General features: G+C 42.7%; 1 protein-coding gene across 4 annotated transcripts in view; it reads right to left on the reverse strand.

Moving 5' to 3' along the window:
- Positions 1-26,489, reverse strand: part of LOC115153473 (cytohesin-1) — a 49,589-nt gene extending 23,100 nt beyond the window's left edge. Inside the window, exons 1-2 of one of the 4 annotated variants that reach the window (XM_029698945.1) lie at positions 26,185-26,489; positions 274-356 (exon numbers count right to left, since the gene is read on the reverse strand). In XM_029698945.1, coding sequence (XP_029554805.1) covers positions 274-356; positions 26,185-26,266 — 165 coding nt within the window. In that variant the 5' untranslated portion in view covers positions 26,267-26,489. Of the gene's footprint in view, positions 1-273; positions 357-7,718; positions 8,176-8,300; positions 8,470-13,150; positions 13,374-26,184 lie in introns of those variants that run through there. The other 3 variants (XM_029698946.1, XM_029698948.1, XM_029698947.1) reach the window with 3 other exon arrangements.

Below are 26,489 nucleotides of genomic sequence, written 5' to 3' on the forward strand. Positions count from 1 at the left end.
TGGACAAATGTGTTCCTTCAGTACCCCCCCTTCCCCTTCTCCCTTCCCCTTCTCTACCACTTTCATGATTGGCCAGTGAAGAGGGCATACTGTGCGAGTAGAAATCAGGCCCAGCATTGAGGAGGAGGTCCTAATTCTTAGGACATGCTCTTTCAGGTTTAACCAATTAAAACCAGAGAGAGAAAATGTACATTCAATAACAGAATCAGCTGCTTTGCATTTGGCAGTAAAGGTTCGAAGGCTCCAGCGGTCCGCTACTGAAGTGTATGTTACCTGTATGTCCTGCAGTAGTTCTTGTTTCCTGCGGCGTATGCTCTCCAACTCCTGTTTCTCGTTGGGACTCAGATCATGAGGCACTGAGAGGGAGAGGAAGAGAGAGGGCGAGAAATGTAGTGAAAATTAAAAGAGAGAGGGAGAGAGAGCGAGCGAGCGTTAAGTAGAAAGTGAGGATAATAGTGCTCTGGGTCACCATGGCAACAGAGCCTACATCCATCAAATTACACCCCAAACTCCAACCCCCTTCTAGCCAACTACTGAGGTGACATACCCCCACATATACCTTACAAACCAGCCCCCCCCCATGCCAACTAAGCACTCAAGCACCACACCAAGTACTCACAAGACCAAACCAACCCTCCCAGACACAAGCCTGGACAATATCTGCAGTATAAAAATAAGTGAAAGGCAAAACACCACGTGTCCAGCAGAGAGAGAGAGAGAGAGAGAGAGAGAGAGAGAGAGAGAGAGAGAGACAGAGAGACAGAGAGACAGAGAGACAGAGAGACAGAGAGACAGAGAGACAGAGAGACAGAGAGACAGAGAGACAGAGAGACAGAGAGACAGAGAGACAGACAGAGAGACAGAGAGACAGAGAGACAGAGAGACAGACAGAGAGAGAGACAGAGAGAGAGACAGAGAGAGAGACAGAGAGAGAGACAGAGAGAGAGACAGAGAGAGAGACAGAGAGAGACAGAGAGAGAGACAGAGAGAGAGACAGAGAGAGAGACAGAGAGAGAGACAGAGAGAGAGACAGAGAGAGAGACAGAGAGAGAGACAGAGAGAGAGACAGAGAGAGAGACAGAGAGAGAGACAGAGAGACAGACAGAGAGACAGACAGAGAGAGAGACAGAGAGAGAGACAGAGAGAGAGAGAGACAGAGAGAGAGAGAGACAGAGAGAGAGAGAGACAGAGAGAGAGAGACAGAGAGAGAGAGAGACAGAGAGAGAGAGACAGAGAGACAGACAGAGAGAGAGACAGAGAGAGAGACAGAGGGACAAAGGACACCCATCACACCGTAGGCCAGCTAAGCAGAGAAGCTGTAGACCAAAATATCAGCTCCCATTTTGAAACATGAGAATAACATCTCCCTGGTGCGTGCGTGCACGCCCACACACACACACACACACACACTACATGAGTCCCAAATTTCATCAGGGGAAGAGAACAGAATGGATTTACATATCAGCTTATGAAGTAATCTCTCTCATGGCAGCTTCTATCAGGCCAGCGGCATAGTTTAGAGGTCAGTGTGTGTGACAGAACACACTGTCATAGCTCTACTGCCACTGGATGTGTGGTGGCTGCACCTTCAACAACAAACACACACACACACACACACTGTTGGCCTATGCCTGTTTACTGACCTTACACTTACACAAACGAGAAAAATCCACGAAATGTACAGAACCACAAGGAAGTCATTTAGGCTACTAACAACAGTTTAGGTCTTCTCACAACAGACTTCAAGGTCTTCTACAAAATAAAATGAAATTACCTGCTAAAGTTCTCAATTTTATCCATTGAAGACTGTTGTGACGTGTCTGTTGTGACGTGTCTTTTGTACACGTAGGCCTAGTACTCAACTAAGAGGTGTGTATACAGTGCATTCAGAAAGTATTCAGACCCCTTCACTTCTTCCACATTTTGTTACATTACAGCCTTATTCTAAAATCAATCTACACACGATACCTCATAATGTATTGTGAACATCACTGGGGCCAAGCTTCCTGCCATCCAGGACCTCTATACCAAATGGTGTCAGAGGAAGGCCCTAAAAATTGTCAAAGACTCCAGCCACCCTAGTCATAGACTGTTCTCTCTGCTACCGCACAGCAAGCGGTACCGGATCACCAAGTCTAGGTCCAAAAGACTTAACAGCTTCCACCCTCAAACTATAAGACTCCAGAACAGCTAATCAAATGGCTACCCAGAGTATTTGCATTGTGACCCCCCCCCCCTTTTTTACACTACTGCTACTCTGCTTATTATCTATGCATAGTCACTAACAACCTGCATGTACATATTACCTCAATTACCTCGACTAACCGGTGTCGCCGTACAGGTACCCCCTGTATATGGCCTCGCTATTGTTATTTTACTGCTGCTCTTTAATTATTTGTTACTTACATTTTTTACTTAACACTTTTCTTAAAACTGCATTGTTGGTTAAGGAGTTGTAAGTAAGCATTTTACTGTAAGGTCTTCACCTGTTGTATTTGGAACATGTGACAAATAGAATTTGATAATGACACAGCGAAAACATTTTTTTTGTGCAAATTTTTAACAAAAAATGTAATACCTTATTTAAGTATTCAGACCCTTTGCTATGAGACTCGAAATTGAGCTCAGGTGCATCCTGTTTCCATTCATCATCTTTGAGATGTTTCTACAACTAGATTAGAGTCCACCTGTGGTAAATTCAATTAATTGGACATGATTTGGAAAGGCACACACCTGTCTATATAAGATCCCACAGTTGACAGTGCATGTCAGAGAAAAAACAAAGCCATGAGGTCGAAGGAATTGACCGTAGAGCACCAAGACAAGATTGTGTCGAGGCACTGATCTAAGGAAGGGTACCAAACAATTTCTGCAGCATTGAAGGTCCACAAGAACACAGTGGCCTACATCATTCTTAAATGGAAGAAGTTTGGAACCACCAAGACTCTTCCTAGAGCTGGCCGCCCGGACAAACTGAGCAATCAGGGGGAGAAGGGCCTTGGGTCAGGGAGGTGACCAAGAATCCGATGGTCACTGACAGAGCTCCAGAGTTCCTCTGGAATGGGAGAACCTTCCAGAATGACGACCATCTCTGCAGCACTCCGCCAATCAGGCTTTTATGGTAGAGTGGCCAGACGGAAGCCAGTCCTCAGTCAAAAGCATGACAGCCCGCTTGGAGTTGCCAAAAGATACCTAAAGGACTCTCAGACCACGAGAAACAAGATTATCTGATGAAACCTAAATTGAACTCATTGGCCTGAATGCCAAGCGTCAAGTCTGGAGGAAACCTGGCACCATCCCTATGTTGATGGCAGCATCATGCTGTGTGGATGTTTTTCAGAAGCAGGGACTGGGAGACTAGTCAGGATCGAGGGAAAGATGAACGGAGCAAAGTACAGAGAGATCCTTGATGAAGTCCTGATCACTCTGGAGCAGGTTCTCAGACTGGGGTGAAGGATCACCTTCCAACAGGACAACGACCCTAAGCACACAGCCAATACAACGCATGAATGGCTTCGGGACAAGTCTCAATGTCCTTGAGTGGCCGAGCCAGAGCCCGGACTTGAAACCGGTTTCAGACTATCTGGTACCCGTATCATTTATTTAGTGTTGTTTACATTGTTCCAAATGGTCAGAAAACATATTGTAATCGAACAGCACCTGTTTGGCACACATAATATGCATGCAGCGCTTGCTCCTTACCTTCTTTTCCTTGATCTCCAGTATTTTTCACAACTAGTCAAATTTATTCCACATCTGACTTCCCCTTTACTGCCTGAGCAACCAGTAAAAACATTCCCGTTTCGAGTTTGTGACGTTCTCTGCATCCATTTTGCTGTCACGTGTTACGGTGTTCAGAGTTTGTTATAACCAATTTATTGGTGCGATTAGGATATGCTATAGGTCTGGGCCTATTGGTCACATGCATGCGATGCATACGTGTCACGTAGAGAGAGCAAGGGTTGAAGGAATGTTTTTCCTAAACAAATGAGGGATTTCGGTAACAGAACTTTTCAGTCAGAAATGGCTGTAATTATGTTGCGGCTTCAGCAACACGGACAGCGCGATACACACTGTTGATGTTCTGTGGTGGTTGCTGCAGCATAGAGAATAGTTTTTTAACACCGTGCAGCAAGTATAAGCCAGGTCCAGCTAGAGACGAAACGGTACGAAAATTTCATATCCCGATTATAGTGACCAAAATTATCACAGTTATCAGTATTATCGCACTATTGTTCAAAATGTGCTGGAAATTTTCAAAAAGTACTGATAAAACATTTGAAATGATTTCAGTGTGTGTATGTTGAAAACCAACAAATAATATTAGCAGCACTATGCACTTTGTGTGCATAAACATTAAAATAATATCATTAAAGATGGCACCATGTGGCCATGAGGTAAAAGTTTCCCTAGTGCAGATTGTAATGAACACTACCTTAAGTAAGAAAATCAAATGTTCATATAAAAGCAACACAAGTAAAGCAATGTGCATGTAAAAACAATACAACCAGACGTAAACACATCCAATGTGCAGGTGTTGACATTAAAATAACAACATATGTAAACAAATCAAATGAACAGCACTGATTGTATGTCAGTTCTCTCCTTCATAAAGACATAAGGTGCTGCTGGCCTAACATCCTGTAAGTATGCATCTTTGTTCACTTGAGATTGAAATGTAAAAATGTCAGCATATTTTCTTTGTCTGGTTTAAGTAGTGATCTGCGAGGAGAGACAATGTGCCCGCTGGCACTGAACACTCTCTCTGATGGCACGCTGGTTGCTGGGATGCACAAAAGCTTCCTGGCAAGGTGAGGCAGCTCTGATGCATGGCCCCTCCACCACACCAGTGGATCCTCTTCTGCTGGAATGGATGGCAGAGACAGGTAGACCTTGATCTCTTCTTTCCCACTGTCTTCTGGGGTGGTCGGAATCTGACCCTCTTCACCTCTCTGCTGCCTTGAGGTAATTTTTCTCAGCAACCCAGCCAGGCCTTTCCCCTCTGATGCCACTGTCGGGGTGTTGGAGGTGCTGCTGGGGATTGTGGTTCTTCCCTGACTTGTGCAGCTGTCAGCTTCAAGACCTCCTGGACACAGCAGTCAGTGTCAACTTTTGCAGCCTCAGGCTCATCTAAAAAGCTCCTTTTGAAGCAGGGGTCAATGAAACAAGCCATGTGCATGACTCTCTTTGCCTTCTCTGTGTATCTGTTGTTAAGGTCTTCTCTCATTACCCTTTTCATCTCCTTGGTCAGGGATGGCTCCGTATCCTTTTCCACCAGAACATCACGGGTGATGTGGTCCAGTCAGGCTTGATGGCTTGATCTGAGGCAAGTGCATCTGTAAACTTGCTCAGAGGTTCAAGGAGCTGGCACAGTTTCTCCATGACACTTTTGTTGGAATCCTTGGGCATCACATGCCATGTTCCTCTTTCTCCAGCCAGTGTCGCACAGATTGGCTGCTGTTGGCTGAGGAAACGCTCAAGCATCTTGTGTAGATCCTCATTGGGTCACCACATCATGGATCAGAGCTTTCTGTGGCATGTTGAGGGCAGCTTGCTTTTCTCTCAGTTCTCTCCTTCTCTTCCAGCTCTGTGAGAAGCCTTGGACCAGATGACGGCAGGCCTTGACTGCTATGTCAACTCTCTGAATTTTCAGAGCCTTTGAGATGGCCAGGTTCAAATGATGGCCAAAGCACCCAAGCCACAAATCTGGGAACTCTTCAAAAGCCTTCATCATGTTGGTTGCGTTGTCTGTGGCTATGCAGACCAGGTCTTTCTTGTTGATCCCCCACTCTTCCAGCATATTCTCAAAAAACTCTGATGTTGTGAGCCGAGTGATCTTCTGAGAAGAACTGTGTTTCCAGGCAGTTTGATTCCAGTTGCCAGTCTGGGGTGAGGTAATGGATAGTAAAGCAGTAGGGTTAACCACCCCTGCTTTTACTGGTCCAGAGGTCAGTAGTTACAGCAAACCATGTGCCTTGAGAAACGTTTTCCAACGTCAGCTTTAGCCTGGTTGAACAGGTTTGGGATTTCAGTCTTGGAAAATAATGTTCGTGATGGCACTTTGTCGTGAGGGACAGTAACCTTCATCAGCCTCAGAAAGCCAGGCCTCTCAACAATTTGAAATGGCATCATGTCCTTTGCAATGTAACATGAAAGGGCTGCAGTGAGGTCGAGCATTTTTTGATGTGGGTGCATAAGCAGCCTGCCTGTTAAATGCTTGCTCGAGTGTCTGTCACAACTGTAGATGAGGGACCAGTAGCATCACTGGGTTTGCCTGCTGCACGCCCACTCTGTAAACAAAGGAATAGCAAATGTATTATTATTATTGGTGGTGTTACATTATTAACACACACAGTCTATATTCTGTGTTGCATTTGAGTATATGCAATGACCCCATGCACAATTTACATAAATACAAATGAGTCTTTAGAAGACAGTGATAGTAATTGCAATGAGCCCAACAATTGACATAAATACAGAAGTCTTGCATAGGAGTCTATCGCGTTTCTCCTGTTGGAACACTAACAACCAAGTCGATGACTGACGAATTTTAAATGAACAAAATATGTTGGTTGGTTGACTAAACTACATCACGTGTTATTGTGTGCAATGGGAGAATAGAGTCTGCAGACACACGACCGATACAGCAGCAGAACAACGTGTAGTGTTTTTACAGGAGTAGGTAACACTCAAAGCTTCAGTTTACATTATTGACAAGCTATTAGCAAGTTAGACAGACAAACCATGACATCTTCCCCCATTCCGAAGTCCCCACATCATGCATTGAGCTAAAAGTTAACTGACCTTGCATTCGCTATAAAGTAGTGGGTGGTGGTCACGAAGATGACTCAAGAGATTTGAAGTGTTGCGCCCTTTCGCAGCAATTTTTTGTTGTTGCATGTTCTGCAGACAGGGTGACCATCTTCGATTAAGTTTCCCTCAGTACTCTTGTAAAACCCAAAATACAACCACACTTCAGATTTGGTCCTCTTAGAAGGCTGAAAAATCTCCCGAGCGCTGTCACTGCCTTCCGCCATGTTCTCACACAAAACAAACCCCACGTTGCATGCTGCGCCTGCGTCAGACTGTTGCTAACTTTGGTTGATGCTGGAGAGTATTTACTGTGAGTTTTTCAAACCGCGGTAATCAAACACAGTTTTAATGATAACTAAAACTTGAAACTGTAATACTCACCGTCAGGAATTTTACCATGGTTTATCTTGAAACCGATAACCGTTTCATCCCTAGGTCCAGCACAATCAAATCAATTGCGGTCAGACTCCCCTCTAGTCAATTGTGTGTCTTAATTATTTCAGCAAAAAGTTTGCTTAAAGCGTCAGACAAGCTCAGTGGATATAATTGATTTGATTAAAGCACATAGGATGTGTCTATATGGAAAAATACACATTTAAATAATGTTGACCAATCGATTGGTCGAAAGAACAGACAACTCTTGGTTGACCAATACTGTTTTGTTGTTGTCGGGGACAGACCTAGTACACACATTTGAAATTTAGCAGACGCTCTTATCCAGAGTGAGTTACAGTAGTGAGTGCATACATTTCATACTTTTTTCCCCCCCTCTCCATACCGTCCCCTAATGGGAATTGAAACCCACAACCCTGACGTTGCAAGCGCCATTCTCTACCAACTGAGCCACACACACACACACACACACACACACAATTTCTCCTCAGCTTATACTATAGTTTTCCTACCTGAGTGAGTTTGTCTCGCCCAGTCCTCCCACTGTTCCCAGTATAACACCGGTCCAGAAGCAGCTGTCCCCTACTAACCCTTTATTCTGTCTACCAGTATCCAGACCCCACTCTCTAGCCTGGTCTACTGTGCCAGTAGACGTGCAGTTCCAGTAGCAGAGTTGTGCCAGTCCAGCCCAGCTCAGCAAAGCTCACCGGTATTAGCGAGTCTCGCAGTTAAGAGTTATGCCTGAGTCCAGTCCAGTCTAATCAAGTCCAGTCCAGTCCAGTTGAAATATAGTCCAGTCCAGTCTTAGTCCTTGTCTAATCCATTCACACAGTAGCAGCACTCTCTCAATAATATAGTCCAGACTTCTCTCCCAGTACAGCAGACCAGTATTATTAGTTCTTTCCCAGTATAACCCAATTGTATCCCAGTGCAGTCCAGTACCAGCTGTATAACCGACTGTCCCAGTCCCTCTGAGCCCTCCTGCACCCGTCCGGCCCTCCAATCCTGTGGTGCGATACTAAAATAACCAACACGGCCCCCCTCTCCTCAGCAGCCGGGCAGACTGTCTTTAACTCTTAACCTGCCAGGCTTACCGTCTGTCTGTCACTCCACCACACTACAGGCTCCTAATCCAACACAGCGAGAGACACAGAGAGAAAGGAGGATGACAAAGAACAAGGCAAGAGGTTAGCTGCTCCACCACACCAGAGAGAGGGAGAGAGAGCAAGTGTGTGAGTGTGAGCCAGAGGAGTGTTCAGCTCAATCGCTTACCTTTTGTTGAAAGATCACTGACAGGACAGGGGGGAAACCCTCCCTCCCCCCCTTCCTCTCAACTCCTCCCTCTTTCCCTCCAAACATTAGGCCTATACATAGTCTCCACCCTGTGGACACACACACACAGGCCTAGAGATATATATATGTGTGTGTGTGTGTGTGTGTGAGAGAGATTCTTCTCTCTGCTCATGACTGTCAGATTGTACACCAATATCCCCCAGCTCTGAATATGATCTCCGACTTATAAACAGAACCATCATGTAACAAGGGGTCCTCTGTTCCACAAAATTGCATGAATGTGAACACCCACAGCTCATATGAACAGTGGGTGAATTATTTCATTATTATTTTTTCATCATCAGGCAACATGAACAACTTGCCCTCCAAGAGATGCAAAAAATAATAACTAATTAGTGGTGGTCGGCACTGTTTAAGATGAGGATTATTTTTATATGAGCATGACTGTCATTCATATTCCATTTACCCAGCTCAATGTAACATCAATAGGTTTAGGCTACTACATGATACTTTCCCTATACCCATCATGAGGTTGCTACAACCTAGCCTATGAATGAAAGTTCACAACGTAGGTGCACACAGGTCGAGAGAAGTTTGAGTCATCAAGGTGGAAAGACAGTGACACATTCAATACCGCCTTGCACACTCCTGCCTGAATCGAGCTGATCTAGGGTGTAATCATTAGTCCAACAGTCGCAAATTAGCTTCTGTTGGAGAAACTCGGGTATGTTAATCCCCGTTTCGTTCCTTTTAAGAAAAAAGTTATTCAACAGAATCGGTGGAATGAATACACCCCTGATCACACGCAAATCACTTCCATAGCAGCCACATAAAAACAGTATGATCACTTTGCTCGTTGTATATATCTACACACTCTCCTCCTCTCACCTTTTCCCTTCACTTGTGGAAATCAGCGCACAACAAATCAGGAGAAAACAAAAACTTTCCAAATCAAACCTTCATATCACGACTGCTGCTAACGCACAGCCGACATCGTTGTCACGTCAAAGTCAACATAGTTCTAGTAGCTATCGCGTTAGTAAACCCGTAACAATCATGCAGTACAGCGTACAGCCAGAAAGCCTTTTAGCAGTTACACAGGCGGGCCCCAGTGGCAAAACATTAATACAACCAAAAGCGTACCTTGACTTGGAAGAGTTCCAGGGTTGGCTAGTCATTGCCAGCTAGCCAACATAGCATTCCTCTCTGTTTGAGCCGGGTGTTTGAGTAGGCTAAACTAGCTATCTGCATTCACTAGCAGTGAAAGTTTAAAAAAAATACAACCAAATCGCTTTCTCTCCCTCTCTGAAGAAATTAATTTGTTCAAAACTGTTCAACTATTGTTTCTCTCTCTTTGAGTCAACTAACATTACTCACCACATTGTATGGACTGCAGTGCTAGCTATCTATAGCTTCTACTTTCAGTACTAGGTTCATTCTCTGATTCTTTGATTGGGTGGACATTTCTTTCAGCATGAACTGACCTCTGATAGGATGGAGGACGTCCTCCGGAAGTTGTCATGATTACTGTGTAAGTCTATGGAATGGGGTGAGAACCATGAGCCTCCTAGATTTTGTATTGAAATCAATGTACCCAGAGGAGAACAGAAGCTAGCTGTCCTCTGGCTACACCATGGTGCTACCCTACAGAGTGCTGCTGAGGCTACTATAGACCTTCATTGCAAAAGTGTGTTTTAATGAATTATTTTGTGATATATTTAGTATAGTTTTATCTTAAAAGAATCACCTAATGTTTCGCTTTTTTATTTTGCTGAAATTCACTGAGGAGGCTGGTCCTCCCCTTCCTCCTCTGAGCAGTCTCCTATTGCTCAATGTGTGCTCTTAGGTTGGACTGCTGTGAGTCCATTAGCTACAGTCTCAGTTTCTGATATAAATCTGCAAAGAACCTATTAAGTCCTGGAAAAACCTGTATACTGTAGGCCTAGAAGCAGTTTCAAAATGTTATGGAATAGTATTAGTATTGATACTGTTATTCAGCCACTGGGGTCCCCCTCTCCTCACTGCACCACTGAGCTCAACTCAAGTTAGGTGAACTAGATATGCATTGGTGACTAACCTTGCCTGAAACCTGAATACTTGTGTTAGTGCTCTGATCTGCTAATTGCTCATTAAGGTGTTGTGTGCCATGACTGAGAGGTTCCCCAATCACTGTCTAAATGGCACACACAAACTCATGTGGCGAGCTTCCTGGTCTCTCACACACACACACACACACACACACACACACACACACACACACACACCACCACCCCCCCCCCCCCCCCCCCCGGGTCTGATACTGAGAAGATGAGACCAAAAGGTAAAAGAAAAAGAGAGGGACGAGAGTAGATAGAGAGAGACTGGGAGAGTCTCAATTGGTTTTATACTCCTATAGCCTCTCTCCTACATCCTCTCCTCACATGCTTTTGAATATGGTCAACGGAAATCGAGGAGTGGGAACGTGGAAACAAGTGCACTTGTATGAAATGAGACTCTCCTCCACTTGCGCATCATCAGCCAAATAATGTTAACAGGGGTGGAATTACAAAATCAATGTGTAAAGTCATAAAAAGACAAGTAGCTAGATGTGCAAGACATTTTATAGATAAAAGTATAAGTATGGTATCATTTTTAAATGTGTGCATGCTTTTCTCCTTCGAGAAAACAGCCGATTCAAAGGGGGTGTGGAGGATTTAAAACACTTCTGCGGTAGTTGCCGGGAGGATACTCTTGTGCACCTCTGCTGAAGTAGGCAGGGATTTGTCTGCCAAAGAAATCTTTGAGCAGTCCGCCTAAGCTTTTAAAAAAATAAAAAAATGAATGAATACATTTTCGGGACGGAAAAAATTACTAAACCAGATATAAAATGTCTGCAGAAAAGATAAATGGACCTATTTTTTAATTTTTTTTATAATATAATCTTTGAGAACTAACAATCACCAAAATAAAAGCTAGACAGTCAGGGAATTTGAAAATTCCCAAAACAATTAATTTAACAGTATTGATTTTGTTATTAAGTTCGAGCAAAAGAACACACCATTAGCAATTGAAGGAAATTGTCTTTAAAACAGCACAATTTTCTCTCAGCTCCATGGCAAAGAAATGCTAAAAAAAGATATACAAAATGGGGGCCTTTAAAATGTTCTCAGCCTCCCGAGTGGCGCAGTGGTCTGCAGCGCAGTGCCACTAGAGATCCTGGCTCGAGTCCAGGCTCTGTCGCAGCTGGCCACGGCCAGGAGACCCATGGGGCGGCGGGTAGCCTTGTGGTTAGAGCATTGGACTAGTAACCGAAAGGTTGCAAGATCAAATCCCCGAGCTGACAAGGTAAAAAACAGTGGCCCAGCGTCATCTGGGTTAGGGGAGAGTTTGGCCAGCAAGGATGTTCTTGTCCCATCCCACTCTAGCGACTCTTGTGGCGGGCTGGGTGCAATGCACGCTGACACGGTGTTTCCTCTGACACATTGGTGCAGCTGGCTTCCAGGTTAAGCGGGCATTGTGTCAAGAAGCAGTGCGGCTAATCTGGGTTGGGTTTCAGAGGACGCAAGGCTCTCGACCTTCGCATCTCCCGAGTCCGTACGGGAGTTGCAGTGATGGGACAAGACTGTAACTACCAATTGGATACTGCGCATTGCCTAACCTAAGCCCCTTTTTGATCAAGGAAAAAAAAAAAAAAAAAAAAAGCGAGAGTAGATAATCGAGGAGGGAAGTGTAACAGTTTAGCCTCCGTCCCAATCCTCACCCCAACCTGGGCTTGAACCAGACATTGCATAGATGATAACAGAGAGTAGCGGCGGGGGGGGCAATGCAAATAGTCTGGGTAGCCATTTGATTAGATGTTCAGGTGTCTTAAGACTTGGGGGTAGAAGCTGTTTAGAAGCCTCTTGGACCGATTGCCGTGTGGTAGCAGAGAGAACAGGCTATGACTAGGGTGACTGGAGTCTCTGACACCAGGCATAGGATGTAGGGCTAATGGGGGCATTTTGGATTGGGACACTCACTGGGCAAAACAAATGTCAAGAGTTCTCACTTTCTGTCTGTCTGTCAATTGGGAAAATACATATTGAACCAGGCACACATATAGGACAAAGCAAACCACTCACCAGTGGCAATGTTGCACACAACTCACACACACGTTGACAACTGTTTACCAATAAAAATAAACATTTGATTAAATTGACTCCTACCACCCCACACAACCTTTAGCAGAAGAGCATATCCACAACGCACGCATACACAGCTTTTAAATGCAGACTCTTTGTATCCTATCATTTTAACTGAATCAATGGACCCTTTCATCATATTTATAGACAGACTCATTATGAATTCAGTGTTACACAATGCACACATAACTGCATGGCCTCAATTCAGTCAGCTAAATGAACCTATTGTTCTAAGGTCGTCTGGAAATTTGCATAAGAAGGAAACTAGATTATAGACCTGTTGCGCTGCAGACTGGGTAAATTAACTTTTTAGCCAGTCAACTTGAAAACGTACAGCTAAAACATTTAACTAACAGCCAACAGAAACAATGTAGCAAGAATTTAGATGAAAAATAAATAGCCTACAAGTATTAACTGTTTATAAAGCTAGGGCCTACATCAAATAGCCTCAGCTAGATAACGTTAGGCTAATTAGGTCGGTCGCTACTTACCCACTCCGTCTTCCGACTTCAGAACCATCGTGTAGCCTTTCTGTAAACTACGAATCCTTTCAAAAAACTTTACAGATTGCTATTTACGTAGCACCACTTTATTTGATAGCTCAGATTCTAAATATTTTGGGGGGGATAACTTTTTGTAGACTTTCTGTCTTCAAACGTAACAGCTGTGAATTGACTCTGAACTGGGGCGTCCCATGCGGTAGAAATGAGGCGTGGTTTAGGAACATTTGCTAACGGGGAGCCAATCAGATGCTTTGCTCTACCGAGAAAGAGGGAGAGAGAAAGAGGGAGAGAGAAAGAGAGAGAGAGAAAGAGAGAGGTGAGAGTATACAAGGACAGAGAAAATGATAGACGAGAGGAAGAAAAAGAGGAGAGAGTAAGAGGGAGAAAAATGGGATAATGGAGGGAGAGGGTTTTAAAGAGCAGCTGTGTGCTTGAATCAGAGCTTCATTCACTAAGTTTGGCCACAGAGAGAGGAAAACAGGATATGCTGAGAGAGAGAGAGAACGGGGGAAGAATATAGTCATACAGAGCATTACATGATATGCCACTGATATCTGCAGAACCAAGGAGAAAAAGTTACTTAAAATAAGGTATACATCGGAATATATGAGTGCCTTGCACTGAATTTCTTCACATTTTATTGTGTTAAAGTGGGATTAAAATTGATTTAATTGTAATTTTTTGGATAAACATAAAATGCATAACTAAAATATAGTCGTTGCATACATTTTCAGCCCCTTTGTTTAGGCAAGCCTAAATTAGTTCAGGAGTAAAATTTTGCTTAACAAATCACATAATAAGTTACATGGACTCACTCTGTGTGAAATAATACGGGTTGACATTATTTTTGTAATGACTAACCCTTCCTCTGTCCCCCATACATCAAACAGTACTGAATTTGAATTCCAAGCACAGATTCAACTACAAAGACCAGGGAGCTTTTTGAATGCCACATAAAGAAGGGCAGTGATTGGTAGATGGGTAACAATAACAAATCAGACATTGAATATCTCTTTAAGCATGGTCAAGTTAATAATTATGTTGTGGATTGTATATTAAACCACCCAGACACATCAAAGATACAGTTGTCCTTTTAATCCCACTTTGTAACACAAAATGTGAAGAAATCCAAGTGGTCTGAATGCTTTTGTAAGGCACTGTATATATTATTAGATATAAGCCTCTGAAAGGAATATATTTCAATAGCAAATCTGACCTTTCTGCTTAAGGAGTTTATCAGTAAAATGATTTCAACCATGGTGAATGGTGATTTTACCACAGTGACAGGAGAGGGCAAGCGCTAAGAAAGAGAGAGGACTAAAAACACCTTCAATGGACGTTTTTATTGAGCACGGTTTTATTAAGTACAGGAATAGGCACTAGATAGGCTTACTGTTCTTCAAGCTCACTGTTAAATTATATTTGTTGAGTTTGTTTTAAAACAGCTACATTTGCGTATGCATAAATGCGGCACACAGTGGAGAATGTCAGGTTCTATGGCTCTGGGTAGAGCAGGCAGAGTGAAGAATAAGCAAATTGGCATATGATGTACACACCAGAAACTGATGGTTCTAAATAGTACCAGATAGGGGTTATTTGGCTTGTAACCAAATCAGAACCCTTTTTGGTGCTACTGAATATAGAACCCGTTTTTAAAAGTTATATAAAGAATCATGCTCATGCGATTCTAAATGGAACCTGTATGGTGCTATAAAGGACCATTTCCCAAGGTTCTATAAATAACCATTAAAAAAGGTTCTATATAGCACCAAAAAAGGGTTCCGTTATGGTCACATCCCAATTTGGGGCTATATAGGGAATAAAATGTATCAGAAGTTCTTTGTAGATCCTTTTGAAGAACCATACAGGGTTTTTTATTCTGGTCAGCCATATTATATTGTTAATATTCCATCCATGTTATTATTATCTTCATTGACAAGTTAAATCAGGTGAGCTACCTCTGGAACAGCTGGGAGTCCCTGAGAAGAGAATTGAAAACGTAAATGTAAATGTAATGTAAATGAAAACCACTGTCTGATTTAGTCAACCATTCTCACTTGACACAAGGCCATACCTGAGTCTTCCAAAATACAGTTTCATTGTCTATAATCATATATAATGTGTAAAAGCATAACACAACACATTAGTTAAGCTGGAATGACACAATCATGCATGGTAGTTCAAAAAGAGCTGTGAACAAACCACGCCCCCAAACAATTGAATGAGCTGCCTCCCCTTACATTTAATTAACATTAAAAGAGCAAAGAACCCTTTTGTGAACTGTTGTATTTGTTACATGCACCAAATACAACAGGTGTAGATCTTACCATGAAATGCTTACTTACAAGCCCTTAACCAACAAAGGGGGCTACTTTGAAGAATCTCAAATATAAAATATATTTTGATTTGTTTAACACTTTTTTGGTTACTACATGATTCCATATGTGTTATTTCAAAGTTTTGATGTCTTCACTATTATTATACAATGTAGGAAATAGTACAAATAAAGAAAAATCCTTGAACAGTAGGTGTGTCCAAACTTTTGACTGGTACTGCATATAATTTAGTATAAAAAACTAATAAAAACAAAAAATATGAACAGAAATGAAGATAAAAAAAATTACAAATTAAATAACACCATAAAAGAATAATAACGAGACTATATACCAGGGTACCGAGTCAATGTGCGGGGGTACAGGTTTGTCGAGGTAATTTGTACATATATGTAGTGGTAAAGTGATTAGGCATAGCTAATAAACAGTGAGTAGCAGCAGTGTAAAAACAAGGGGGGAGGGGTCAATGCAAATAGTCTGGGTGACCATTTAATGAATTGTTCAGCAGTCTTATGGCTTGGGGTTGAAGATGTTAAGAAGCCTTTTGGACCTAGACTTGGCACTCCGGTACCGCTTGCCATTCGGTAGCAGAGAGAAGAGTCGATGACTTGGGTGACTGGAGTCTTTGACAATTTTTGGGGCCTTTTTTTTGGGGACACCGCCTAGTGTATAGGTCCTTGATGGCAGGAAGCTTGGCCCTAGTGATGTACTGCACCGTACGCACTACCCTCTGTTGCGCCTTACAGTTGGTTGCCGAGCAGTTGCCATACCAGGCGGTGATGCAACCAGTCAGGATGCTCTCGATGGTGCAGCTGTAGAACTTTTTGAGGATCTGGGGACCCATGTCAAATCTTTTCAGTCTTCTGAGGGGGAATAGGTATTGTCGTGCCCACTTCACAACTTTCTTGGTGTGTTTGGACCATGATAGTTTGTTAGTGATGTGGACACCAAGGAACTTGAAACTCCCGACCCGCTCCACAACAGTCATGTCAATGTTAATGGGGGCGTGTTTGGCCTTCCTTTTCCTGTAGTCCATGATCATCACCTTTGTCTTTTTCACTTTGAGGGAGAGGTTGTTGTCCTGGCACCACACTGCCAGGTCACTGACCTCCTCCCTATAGGATATCTCATGGTCGTCGGTGATCAGGCCTGCCACCGTTGTGTCAGCAGCAAACTTAATGATGGTGTTGGAGTCGTGTTTGGCCACGCAGTCGTGGGTGAACAGGGAGTACAGGAGGAGACTAAGCACGCCCCCGTGTTGAGGATTAGCGTGGCAGATGTGTTGTTGCCTATCCTTACCACCTGGGGGCAGCCCGTCAGGAAGTCCAGGATCGAGTTACCGAGGGAGGTGTTTAGTTCCAGGGAATTTAGATTAGTGATGAACTTTGTTGAACACTGAGCTGTAGTCAATGAACAGCATTCTCACATACAGTTAAAGTTGGAAGTTTACATACACCTTAGCCAAATACATTTAAACTCAGTTTTTCACAATTTCTGACATTTAATCCAAGTAAATATTCCCTGTCTTAGGTCAGTCAGGATCACCACTTTATTTTAAGAATGTGAAATGTCAGAATAATAGCTGAGAGAATGATTTATTTCAGCTTTTATTTCTTTCATCACATTCCCAGTGGGTCAGAAGTTTACATACACTCAATGTGACGATCATCGTAAAGAGGAGACCAAGGTGCAGCGTGGTGAGTGTTCATGATACATTTAATTTAACTCAGAAAACTAAATCAAACCAAGAAACAGAAAATGAATGTCACATTCTGCAGGCTAAACTGAGCTGTACAAAAACAAGATCCCACAACTGAAGGAGGGAAAAAGGGCTGCCTAAATATGATTCCCAATCAGAGACAACGATAGACAGCTGCCTCTGATTAGGAACCATACGCGGCAAACAACAAAGAAATAGAAAACATAGAATGGAACATAGAACTACAAAATCTAGAATGCCCACCCAAAATAACACCCTGACCTAACCAAAATAGAGAAATAAAAGGGCTCTCTATGGTCAGGGCGTGATACTCAATTAGTATTTGGTAGCATTGCCTTTAAATTGTTTAACTTGGGTCAAACGTTTCGGGTAGCCTTCTACAAGCTTCCCACAAAAAGTTGGGTGAATTTTGGCCCATTCCTCTTGACAGAGTTGGTGTAACTGAATCAGGTTTGTAGGCCTCCTTGTTTGCACACACTTTTTCAGTTCTGCCCACAAATTTCAATAGGATTGAGGTCAGGGCTGTATGATGGCCACTCCAATACCTTGACTTTGTTGTCCTTAAGCCATTTTGCCACAACTTTGGAAGTATGCTTGGGGTCATTGTCCATTTGGAAGACCCATTTGCGACCAAGCTTTAACTTCCTGACTGATGTCTTGAGATGCTGCTTCAACATATCCACATAATTTTCCTCCCTCATGATGCCATCTTTTTTGTGAAGTGCACCAGTCCCTCCTGCAGCAAACCCCTGTGCTTCACGGTTGGGATGGTGTTCTTTGGCTTGCAAGCCTCCCCATTTTTCCTCCAAACATAACGATGGTCATTATGGCCAAACAGTTCTATTTTTATTTAATCAGACCAGAGGACATTTCTTCAAAAAGTACAATCTTTGTCCCCATGTGCAGTTGCAAACCGTAGTCTGGCTTTTTTATGGCGGTTTTGGAGCAGTTTGGAGCTTCCTTGCTGAGCGGCCTTTCAGGTTATGTCGATGTAGGACTCGTTTTACTGTGGATATAGATACTTTTGTACCTGTTTCCTCCAGCATCTTTACAAGGTCCTTTGCTGTTGTTCTGGGATTGATTTGCACTTTTCACACCAAAGTACGTTCATCTCTAGGAGACAGAACGTGTCTCCTTCCTGAGCGGTATGATGGCTGCGTGGTCCCATGGTGTTTATACTTGCGCACTATTGTTTGTACAGATGAATGTGGTACCTTCAGGCATTTGGAAATTGCTCCCAAGGATGAACCAGACTTGTGGAGGTCACAAAAACAATTCTGAGGTCTTGGCTGATTTCTTTTGATTTTCCCATGATATTAAGCAAAGAGGCACTGAGTTTGAAGGTAGACCTTGAAATATATCCACAGGTACACCTCCAATTGACTCAAATGATGTCAATTAGCCTAGAAGCTTCTAAAGCCATGACATAATTTTCTGGAATTTTCCAAGCTGTTTAAAGCACAGTCAACTTAGTTTATGTAAACTTCTGACCCACTGGAATTGTGATACAATGAATTAGAAGTGAAATAATCTGTCTGTAAACAATTGTTGGAAAAATTACTTGTGTCATGCACAAAGTAGATGTCCTAACCTACTTGCCAAAACAATAGTTTGTTAACAAGAAATTTGTGGAGTGGTTGAAAAACTACTTTTATGACTTCAACCTAAATGTATCTAAACTTCCGACTTCAACTGTAGTTCTTCCTTTCGTCCAGGTAGGAAAGGACAGTGTGGAGTATGATTGAGATTTTGTCATCTTGTCACAGGTGTAGCTGTGTTGAAGTGACCAAATCGCAGGCGGGATGTGAATACTCATCTTTTAATGGTAAAGAATCAAGCAAACACGGAAAACAATAAACAAGAATGACCCAAGACAGGCTAACAGGCTATACTTACAAATAATAGCAGTGCTAACGAAACAACCCACAAACCCAGATGACAAACACACTCCTAATATATGACTCCCAATCAGGAACAACGATAACCAGCTGTCCCTGATCGGGAGCCACACAGACCAACATAGAAACAGACATCCCAGAACACCCATACACAGACTTCATCTGCCACGTCCTGTCCAAAATACTACACAACTACTCCCTCTGCTGGTCAGGACGTGACACATCTGTGGATCTGTTGTTGCGGTATGCGAATTTGAGTGGGTCTGGGGTTTCTGGGATGATGGTGTTGATGTGAGCCATGACCAGCATTTCAAAGCTCTTCATCGCTACCGACGTGAGTGCTACACGGCGGTAGTCATTTCGGCAGGTTACCGTTGCTTTCTTGGGCGCAGGGACTATGGTGGTCTGCTCGAAACATGTAGGTATTACAGACTTAGGGAGAGGTTGAAAGTGTCAGTGAAGATACTTGCCAGTTGGTCTGCGCATGCTCTGAGTACCGTCCTGGTAATTTGTCTGGTCCACAGCCTTGTGAATGTTGACCTGTTTGAAGGTCTTGCTCACATCGGCTACGGAAAACGTGATCACACAGTCGTCCAGAACAGCTGGCACTCTTATGCATGCTTCAGTGTTGCTTGCCTCAAAGCGAGCATTTAAGGCATATAGCTCGTCTGGTAGGCTCGCGTCACTGGACAGCTCGCGGCTGGGTTTCCCTTGGTAGTCCGTAATAGTTTGCATGCCCTGCCACATTTGATGAGCGTCAGAGCCGGTGTAGTAGGATTCAATTATAGTCCTGTATTGACTCTTTGCCTGTTTGATGGTTTGTCTGAGGACATAGCGGGATTTCTTATAGGCGTCCGGATTAGTGTCTCGCTCCTTGAAAGCGGAAGCTCTAGCCTTTAGCTCAGTGCGGATGTTGCCTGTAATCCATAGCTTCTGGTTGGGATGTGTACTTACGGTCACTGTGGGGACGATGTTGTCGATGCACTTATTGATGAAGCCGGTGACTGAGGTGTTATACTCCTCAATGCCATTGGATGAATCCAGGGAACATATTCCTGTCAGTGCTAGCAAAACTGTCCTGTAGCTTAGCATCCATGTCATCTGACCACTTAGGTGTTTAGGGGTTTCCGTCGGTGCTACTATGGTGGAAAGTCCAGACCAGCTCTCCACCGTGCGCATCCCCTCTGAATATGCCGATTTGGCTCTCGCCTTCTGTAAAAAGAAGGCAACTCAATTACCACCCCATTGACGGGGGGATTGTGCAATAAATCTCCTGGTAGATGCAGCACTTCCCAGGAGTCACGTGTATCCCCTGTCGCAAGAGGAGACGGCGGCTATGGAAACATATGTCTCCGAATCTCTGGGGCAGGGGTACATTCGGCCCTTGCCCCTCCGGGTCGTCCCCGGGGTCGGTATCGGCACGCTGCTGGAGCCGCACGTCAAGGGGGGGTACTGTCACGACTTCCGCCAAAGTCGGTCCCTCTCCTTGTTCGGGCGGCGTTCGACGGTCGACGTCACCGGCTTTCTAGCCATCGCCAATCCACTTTTTATTTTCCATTTGTTTTGTCTTTGTTTTCTACACACCTGGTTTATATTCCCCAATTACATGTTCATTATTTAATCATCTGTTTCCCCCATGTTTGTGTGCGTGTTTGTATATAATGTTCAGGTCGTTACTTGTTGGCTGGTATTGTTTGCCGGGTTTGTTATTACGCCCATTATTTACGAGTGACCGGTATTTCACGCACCTTTAGTATTTATTTTATACTGGTGCTGTTCGTGGAATAAATTACCTTGTACACTCATCTCTGCTCTCCTGCTCCTGATTCCATGCACCAGTTACCTACAGCCTGACACAGTATCTGGTGTGACCATCATTTGCCTCATGCAACGTGACAGGCTGTTGATTGCATAGAGTTGATCAGGCTGTTGACTGCATGGAGTTGATCAGGCTGTTGGTTGTGGCCAGTGGAACATTGTCCCACTCCTCTTCAATGGCTGTGCGAAGTTGCTGGATATTGTCCGTAATTGGAACACACAGTCGTACATGTTGATCCAGACCATCCCAAACATGCTCAATGGGTGACATGTCTGGTGAGAATGCAGGCCATGGAAGAACTGAGAATTTTTCAGCTTCCAGAAATTGTGTACAGATCCCTACTTACTCCGTGCATTATCATGCTGAGACATGAGGGGATTGCAGAGGATGAATGGCACCACAATGGCCCTCAGGATCTCGTCACGGTATCTCTGTGCATTCAAATTGCATCGATAAAATACAATTGTGTTCGTTGTCCGTAGCTTATGCCTGCCCATACCATAACCCCGCCGCCACTACAGGGCACTCTGTTCACAATGTTGACATCAGCAAACCACTCGCACACATGACGCCATACACGTGGTCTGCGGTTGTGAGGCCAGTTGGATGTACTGCCAAATTCTCTAAAACAACATTGGAGGAGGCTTATGGTAGAGAAATGAACATTACATTCTCTGGTAACAGCTCTGGTGGACATTCCTGCAGTCAGTATGCCAATTGCACACTCTCTCAAAACTTGAGACATCTGTGGCATTGTGTTGTGTGACAAAACTGCACATTTTAGAGTGACCTTTGATTGTCCCAAGCACAATAAAAGGCCAATGATCATGCTGTTTAATCATCTTCTTGATATACCACACCTGTCAGGAGAATGTATTATCTTGGCAATGGAGAAATGCTCCTTAACAGGGATGTAAACAAATTTGTGCACAACATTTTTGAGAAATAAGCTTTTTGTGCTTATTGACATTTTCAGGGATCTTTTATTTCAGCTCATGAAACATGGGACCAACACTTTACATGCTGCGTTTAGATTTTTGTTCAGTGTATATATACACAGTGCATTCTGAAATTATTCAGACCCCTTGACTTTTTCCACATTTTGTTAGATTACAGCCTTACTCTAAAACTGATAAAATTATATTTTTTGTGCAAATGTATTAAAAATTAAAAACAGAAATACCTTATTTACATACGTTTTCAGACCCTTTGCTATGAGACTCGAAATTGAGCTCAGGTGCATCCTGTTTCCATTGATCATCCTTGAGATGTTTCTACAACTTATTGGAGTCCACCTATGGTAAATTCAATTGATTGGACATTATTTGGAAAGGCGCAAACCTGTCCATAAAAGGTGCCACTGTTGACAGTGCCTTCCAACAGTGTCAAGGCACAGATCTGGGGAAGGGTATCAAAACATTTCTGCAGCACTGAACCAACACTTTACATGTTACATTTTTGTTCAGTATATATATATATATATATATATATATATATATATATATATATAAACTGCAAAACCTACCCTAAAATGTATAGTAAAAAAAGCTAAAATACTGTAGTCCAATCTAGTTCTCAATACATCAAGTAGCAGGGACATATGCCATTTACTGTATGTTTCAGCCCAATAGTAGCCCTACAACAAACAAGCTACCGTTGGTTCCTGGAGCTACAACATTCTCATCTGGTTGTACTCTGGAGTCAACAGGATAGAAGCACAGCAGGCATGCACAGGCTTTAAACTGTGGTCCTGTCTCCTCTTCAGTCATTCTCATCTCATATCGACATAATCTGTAGAAAGAAAAATACAGGATGTAAAATTCAAATAGCAGTGATAAAAGTGTTATACTAGTTTAGAATTACACATTGGTTTTTGGGTGTGGCCTCAAAGTAGTGAATCAATTATGGCGTGCTAGCCCCCTGTATATACTGTCCGCTACTGCTAGCCGATGGCCTAGCTTAGCATGCTAGCCCATTGTATATACAGGTCTATTGTGTGCTACTACCCACAGCCTGCGGCTTACTAGCCTATCGTGCTAGCTCACCACTGTTGCCTATGCTAGCCACCCAGTACCCTAGCCATGGCTCTAAAGTGTGACCAATTTTTTCACCCGTGACCAGTACTTTTGTTTTGGGAGCACCGTACCTAAAAAAATGGTCCAATAAAAAACATAGCCTAAGCCAAAAGCACATAAAGTACGGGGACATGTGCATTGGGGCAGGGGCTGGAGTAGCTTTCCAAAACTCTTGGTGGCATTATGCCTTTCCCTACAGTTTTCAGTGGTTAGTTTCGCCAACGACTGGCTTATGTGAACTACAATCCCGACGCTGTGGTTTAACATTTAGAAAGGTCATCGCTTGCAATACGGCTTTCGAAACATATGGCCCTTATCTTTCATCAGCGATAAATAATTATTCAAATAAAAAAGACACACTTGCTGTAGCAGTTGTGCATAGATCCATACAGCTATGGGTGCCTCCAACCAATGAAAATACACTTCCAATACACTTATGCTTACACACAGGTGTTCGGAGCACGCTAGATAGCTAATTAGAACAGAAGGTTGCCTCTGTCTTCCGTCTGTTTCCCGTAAACAAGTGCTGTAACATGGAGATATGGCCGTGGGGAACACTAACCTTAACCCTATAAAAGGTGTGTATTAATTTAACCTTTTAACGTGTTAATATTCAACAACGAAACTCCCGCATACAGAAGACGCCTTCTTCCAATGACTCTTATGTGTAATATAATGGCAATGAGAGTCATGATCAGTAGCCAAGGCTGGAGCAACATCAATATGTCTACTACCAGGTAGCCGTATTTGACAGGCAACAGGTGGCAGCCCAAGCCGGTCAACAGGTGGGCTAGAGGTGGGCTAGCTGAGCTAGAGATTACATTTAACACTGCTTATTGCATTGCCAAAGAGGCTGTAACCAAATTCAGACCCAAGTTACTCACCCAGAAAAATGATGGATTACAAATCAACCTGACATATGGAAATGAGGTGTCCTTCGCAAACATTATTGGCACCATTGAGGACACTATCTGGGAAGAGGATTAGTGCCATCCGGGATCCTTGGGACGTTCCTACCCTAAACTCTAACCCTAAAAGCAAGTTGATTTATTAGCTAAATTCTAGATCAAAGAAATTGATGAGTTATTGTGAGAGGAGACTAAACATGTATTACATTATCCAAGTGTCAGTTAATAGTCAGCATGATGCCTTGTTACAACATTAACATTATTAGTTACATAGTTTTCTATTATCATCATTATCTATAAATATATTTGCTGTTGCGCTTTTGAATACAATCAATGTTCAGTTTTGTATGTTACATTCTACATTAAGAAAGAATGATAGGACAGTCATTTGCAGTAAAAAAATATATATATATTATTGTGCTCCTAAATTTTGTCTGATGCTCCTTACTTTTCAACGTTAGGAGCACCAGTGCTACCAAATAAAGTTTTTTTAGAGCCTTGACTCTAGCCCACTGTTAATTGATATACTGTATACTGTATTAACTAGCCAACACTGTTAGCCCAGCCCTGATAATGCTACTTGTTGCCTATATTGTTTATATTGAGTGCTACCTGTGATGCCATTAGCCACAATGTAGGCCCTATGCCATAGCTGTCTTTGTACTGCTTCCATTGCACTGCTAGCCTACATAGCATCTTGTTAGCATACATTGCTGCTAACCTGATATTACACATTTAATACATGCTGTCTGGTGCTGTCGGGCACCAGATTTCTATATCATATGGTTAGCTAATAGATGATATTTGAAATACCTATGCAGGCGTTGTAAGGCTTGGCATGCATCTGCAATGTTATCGGGCAGGAACGCGACCATTATGTAGAACAAACATGTTAAATACATATTTGTATTACTTTAATCTCTTTACTAGTACTTTAAAACAATGCTAGCCTTTTTCACTTTTGATGTGATCATTATTTTGGTTCCAGGCACCTTTTCATTTGCAAGAGGGTAAGAGTCGAGTGTGTTCTCTCCCTTTATTACCGTGCTATGATACAGTACATACAAAAGAAAGAGATAAAATAGTTCCCAGTTGTTTTCAGCAACATATTTCATTAAGTATATGTATATAGAGTAATGCTTACCTGCCATACTCGGTTGAAAATCTGAAAATATCTTGTGTAAGCTCCTAGTCAGCGAAAGATTCACTGTAAAAAAAATCCTTTCATTTTTAGAGTAAATTACTGGCAGCACAGTAGGCAGTAGGTTACTGTACATTTAAAGTAAATTACTGGCAGCACAGAAGCCAGTAAATTACTGTACATTTACAGGACCTTTACTGTAACACAAATTGCCAGCATATTCCTGGAACACCTGATTACAGTAACATGCTGTATTTCTAGTATTTACAGTGCATTACTGGAAGCACAGTGGTAAGTAAACTGTTGCAGATTTACAGTGCAGGTAGCTAGAGTCAATGACAGGCAATACAGTACAGTACATTAGGTATTTCAATACTTTCAATACCTATTTTGTCATTTGTATTTCACTGGCCTGAACTTCAATTCATGTAGCCTATTTTCTAACAGTAGAATACATGTTTTTGGTATTTTCTAATACAAATATATACCTGCAAGTAGCCTGCTTAAGTACAACATACACGGTAACAGTAACACAATCTTTTTACATGCTATATTCTTGTTTACCTTAGTTTAATACACTGACTGTAATTCGCTCTGGATAACAGCGTCTGCTAAATGACCAAAATGTAAATGTAATAAAAATGTAATTACATATTCACTGTTAGCGATTGCTCACAGTAAATATGTAATTATATATTTGGGGTTTTATATCACTTGCATTTGAGAAGAGAAACCGATAAACAGGATGGAAGTCGAGAGGGACTTGGCAGCTTTGTGCTTGAATTGGAACTTTATTTACAGAGTTTGGCTTTGAAGAAAGAAATGACAGAGCGGGAAAGAGAGAGGTAGTGGCGGAGAGAGGGGGGAAAAGCGAGACAAAGATAAAGACTCATCTCACACTCAGACACACTTTCTCTCTCTCTCTCTTGAAATGTGTTGATTTATTTGACAATTTAAAAACACAATTCAACTACACATCTGAAAACAATGTATTTAAAATCATTGAGGATAACAGACAAAAATGTATCAACTTATTTCCATTGTGGTCCTCTTGTTTTGGCCAGCAGGAAATAAGTTGTTCAGCTTTTTAGTGTTATCCTTGATGATCAGAGGTGAGGGGTGACTTACCTTGAGTTGCTGCAGGTCTTGCCGTTGGACAAAGAAAAGTCTGGAAACTGGAGGCACACAGCTCACTAACCGTCCCCATCATTGCACTGTATGTGTGTTTGTGTGGTCTGTGTGAGTTGAACTAGGTGTTGAAGCTAAGAGCCCCAATGTTCTTAGCGTCTCTCCTCTTTTCGCTGTCCTCTCTCTTCTTGTGTCTCTGTCTGTCCCTCCAGGCAGCCCCCCCTCCACGCACAAGTTTATGAATCCCAAAAGTGAGGCATCCTCTCTAGGTTCAGCTTTCCAGACTCCAGTGCTCTCTTCCCTCC

This window comes from Salmo trutta, chromosome 18 (genome assembly GCF_901001165.1).
Source record: "Salmo trutta chromosome 18, fSalTru1.1, whole genome shotgun sequence".
In the NCBI taxonomy this organism is placed as follows: Eukaryota; Metazoa; Chordata; class Actinopteri; order Salmoniformes; family Salmonidae; genus Salmo; species Salmo trutta.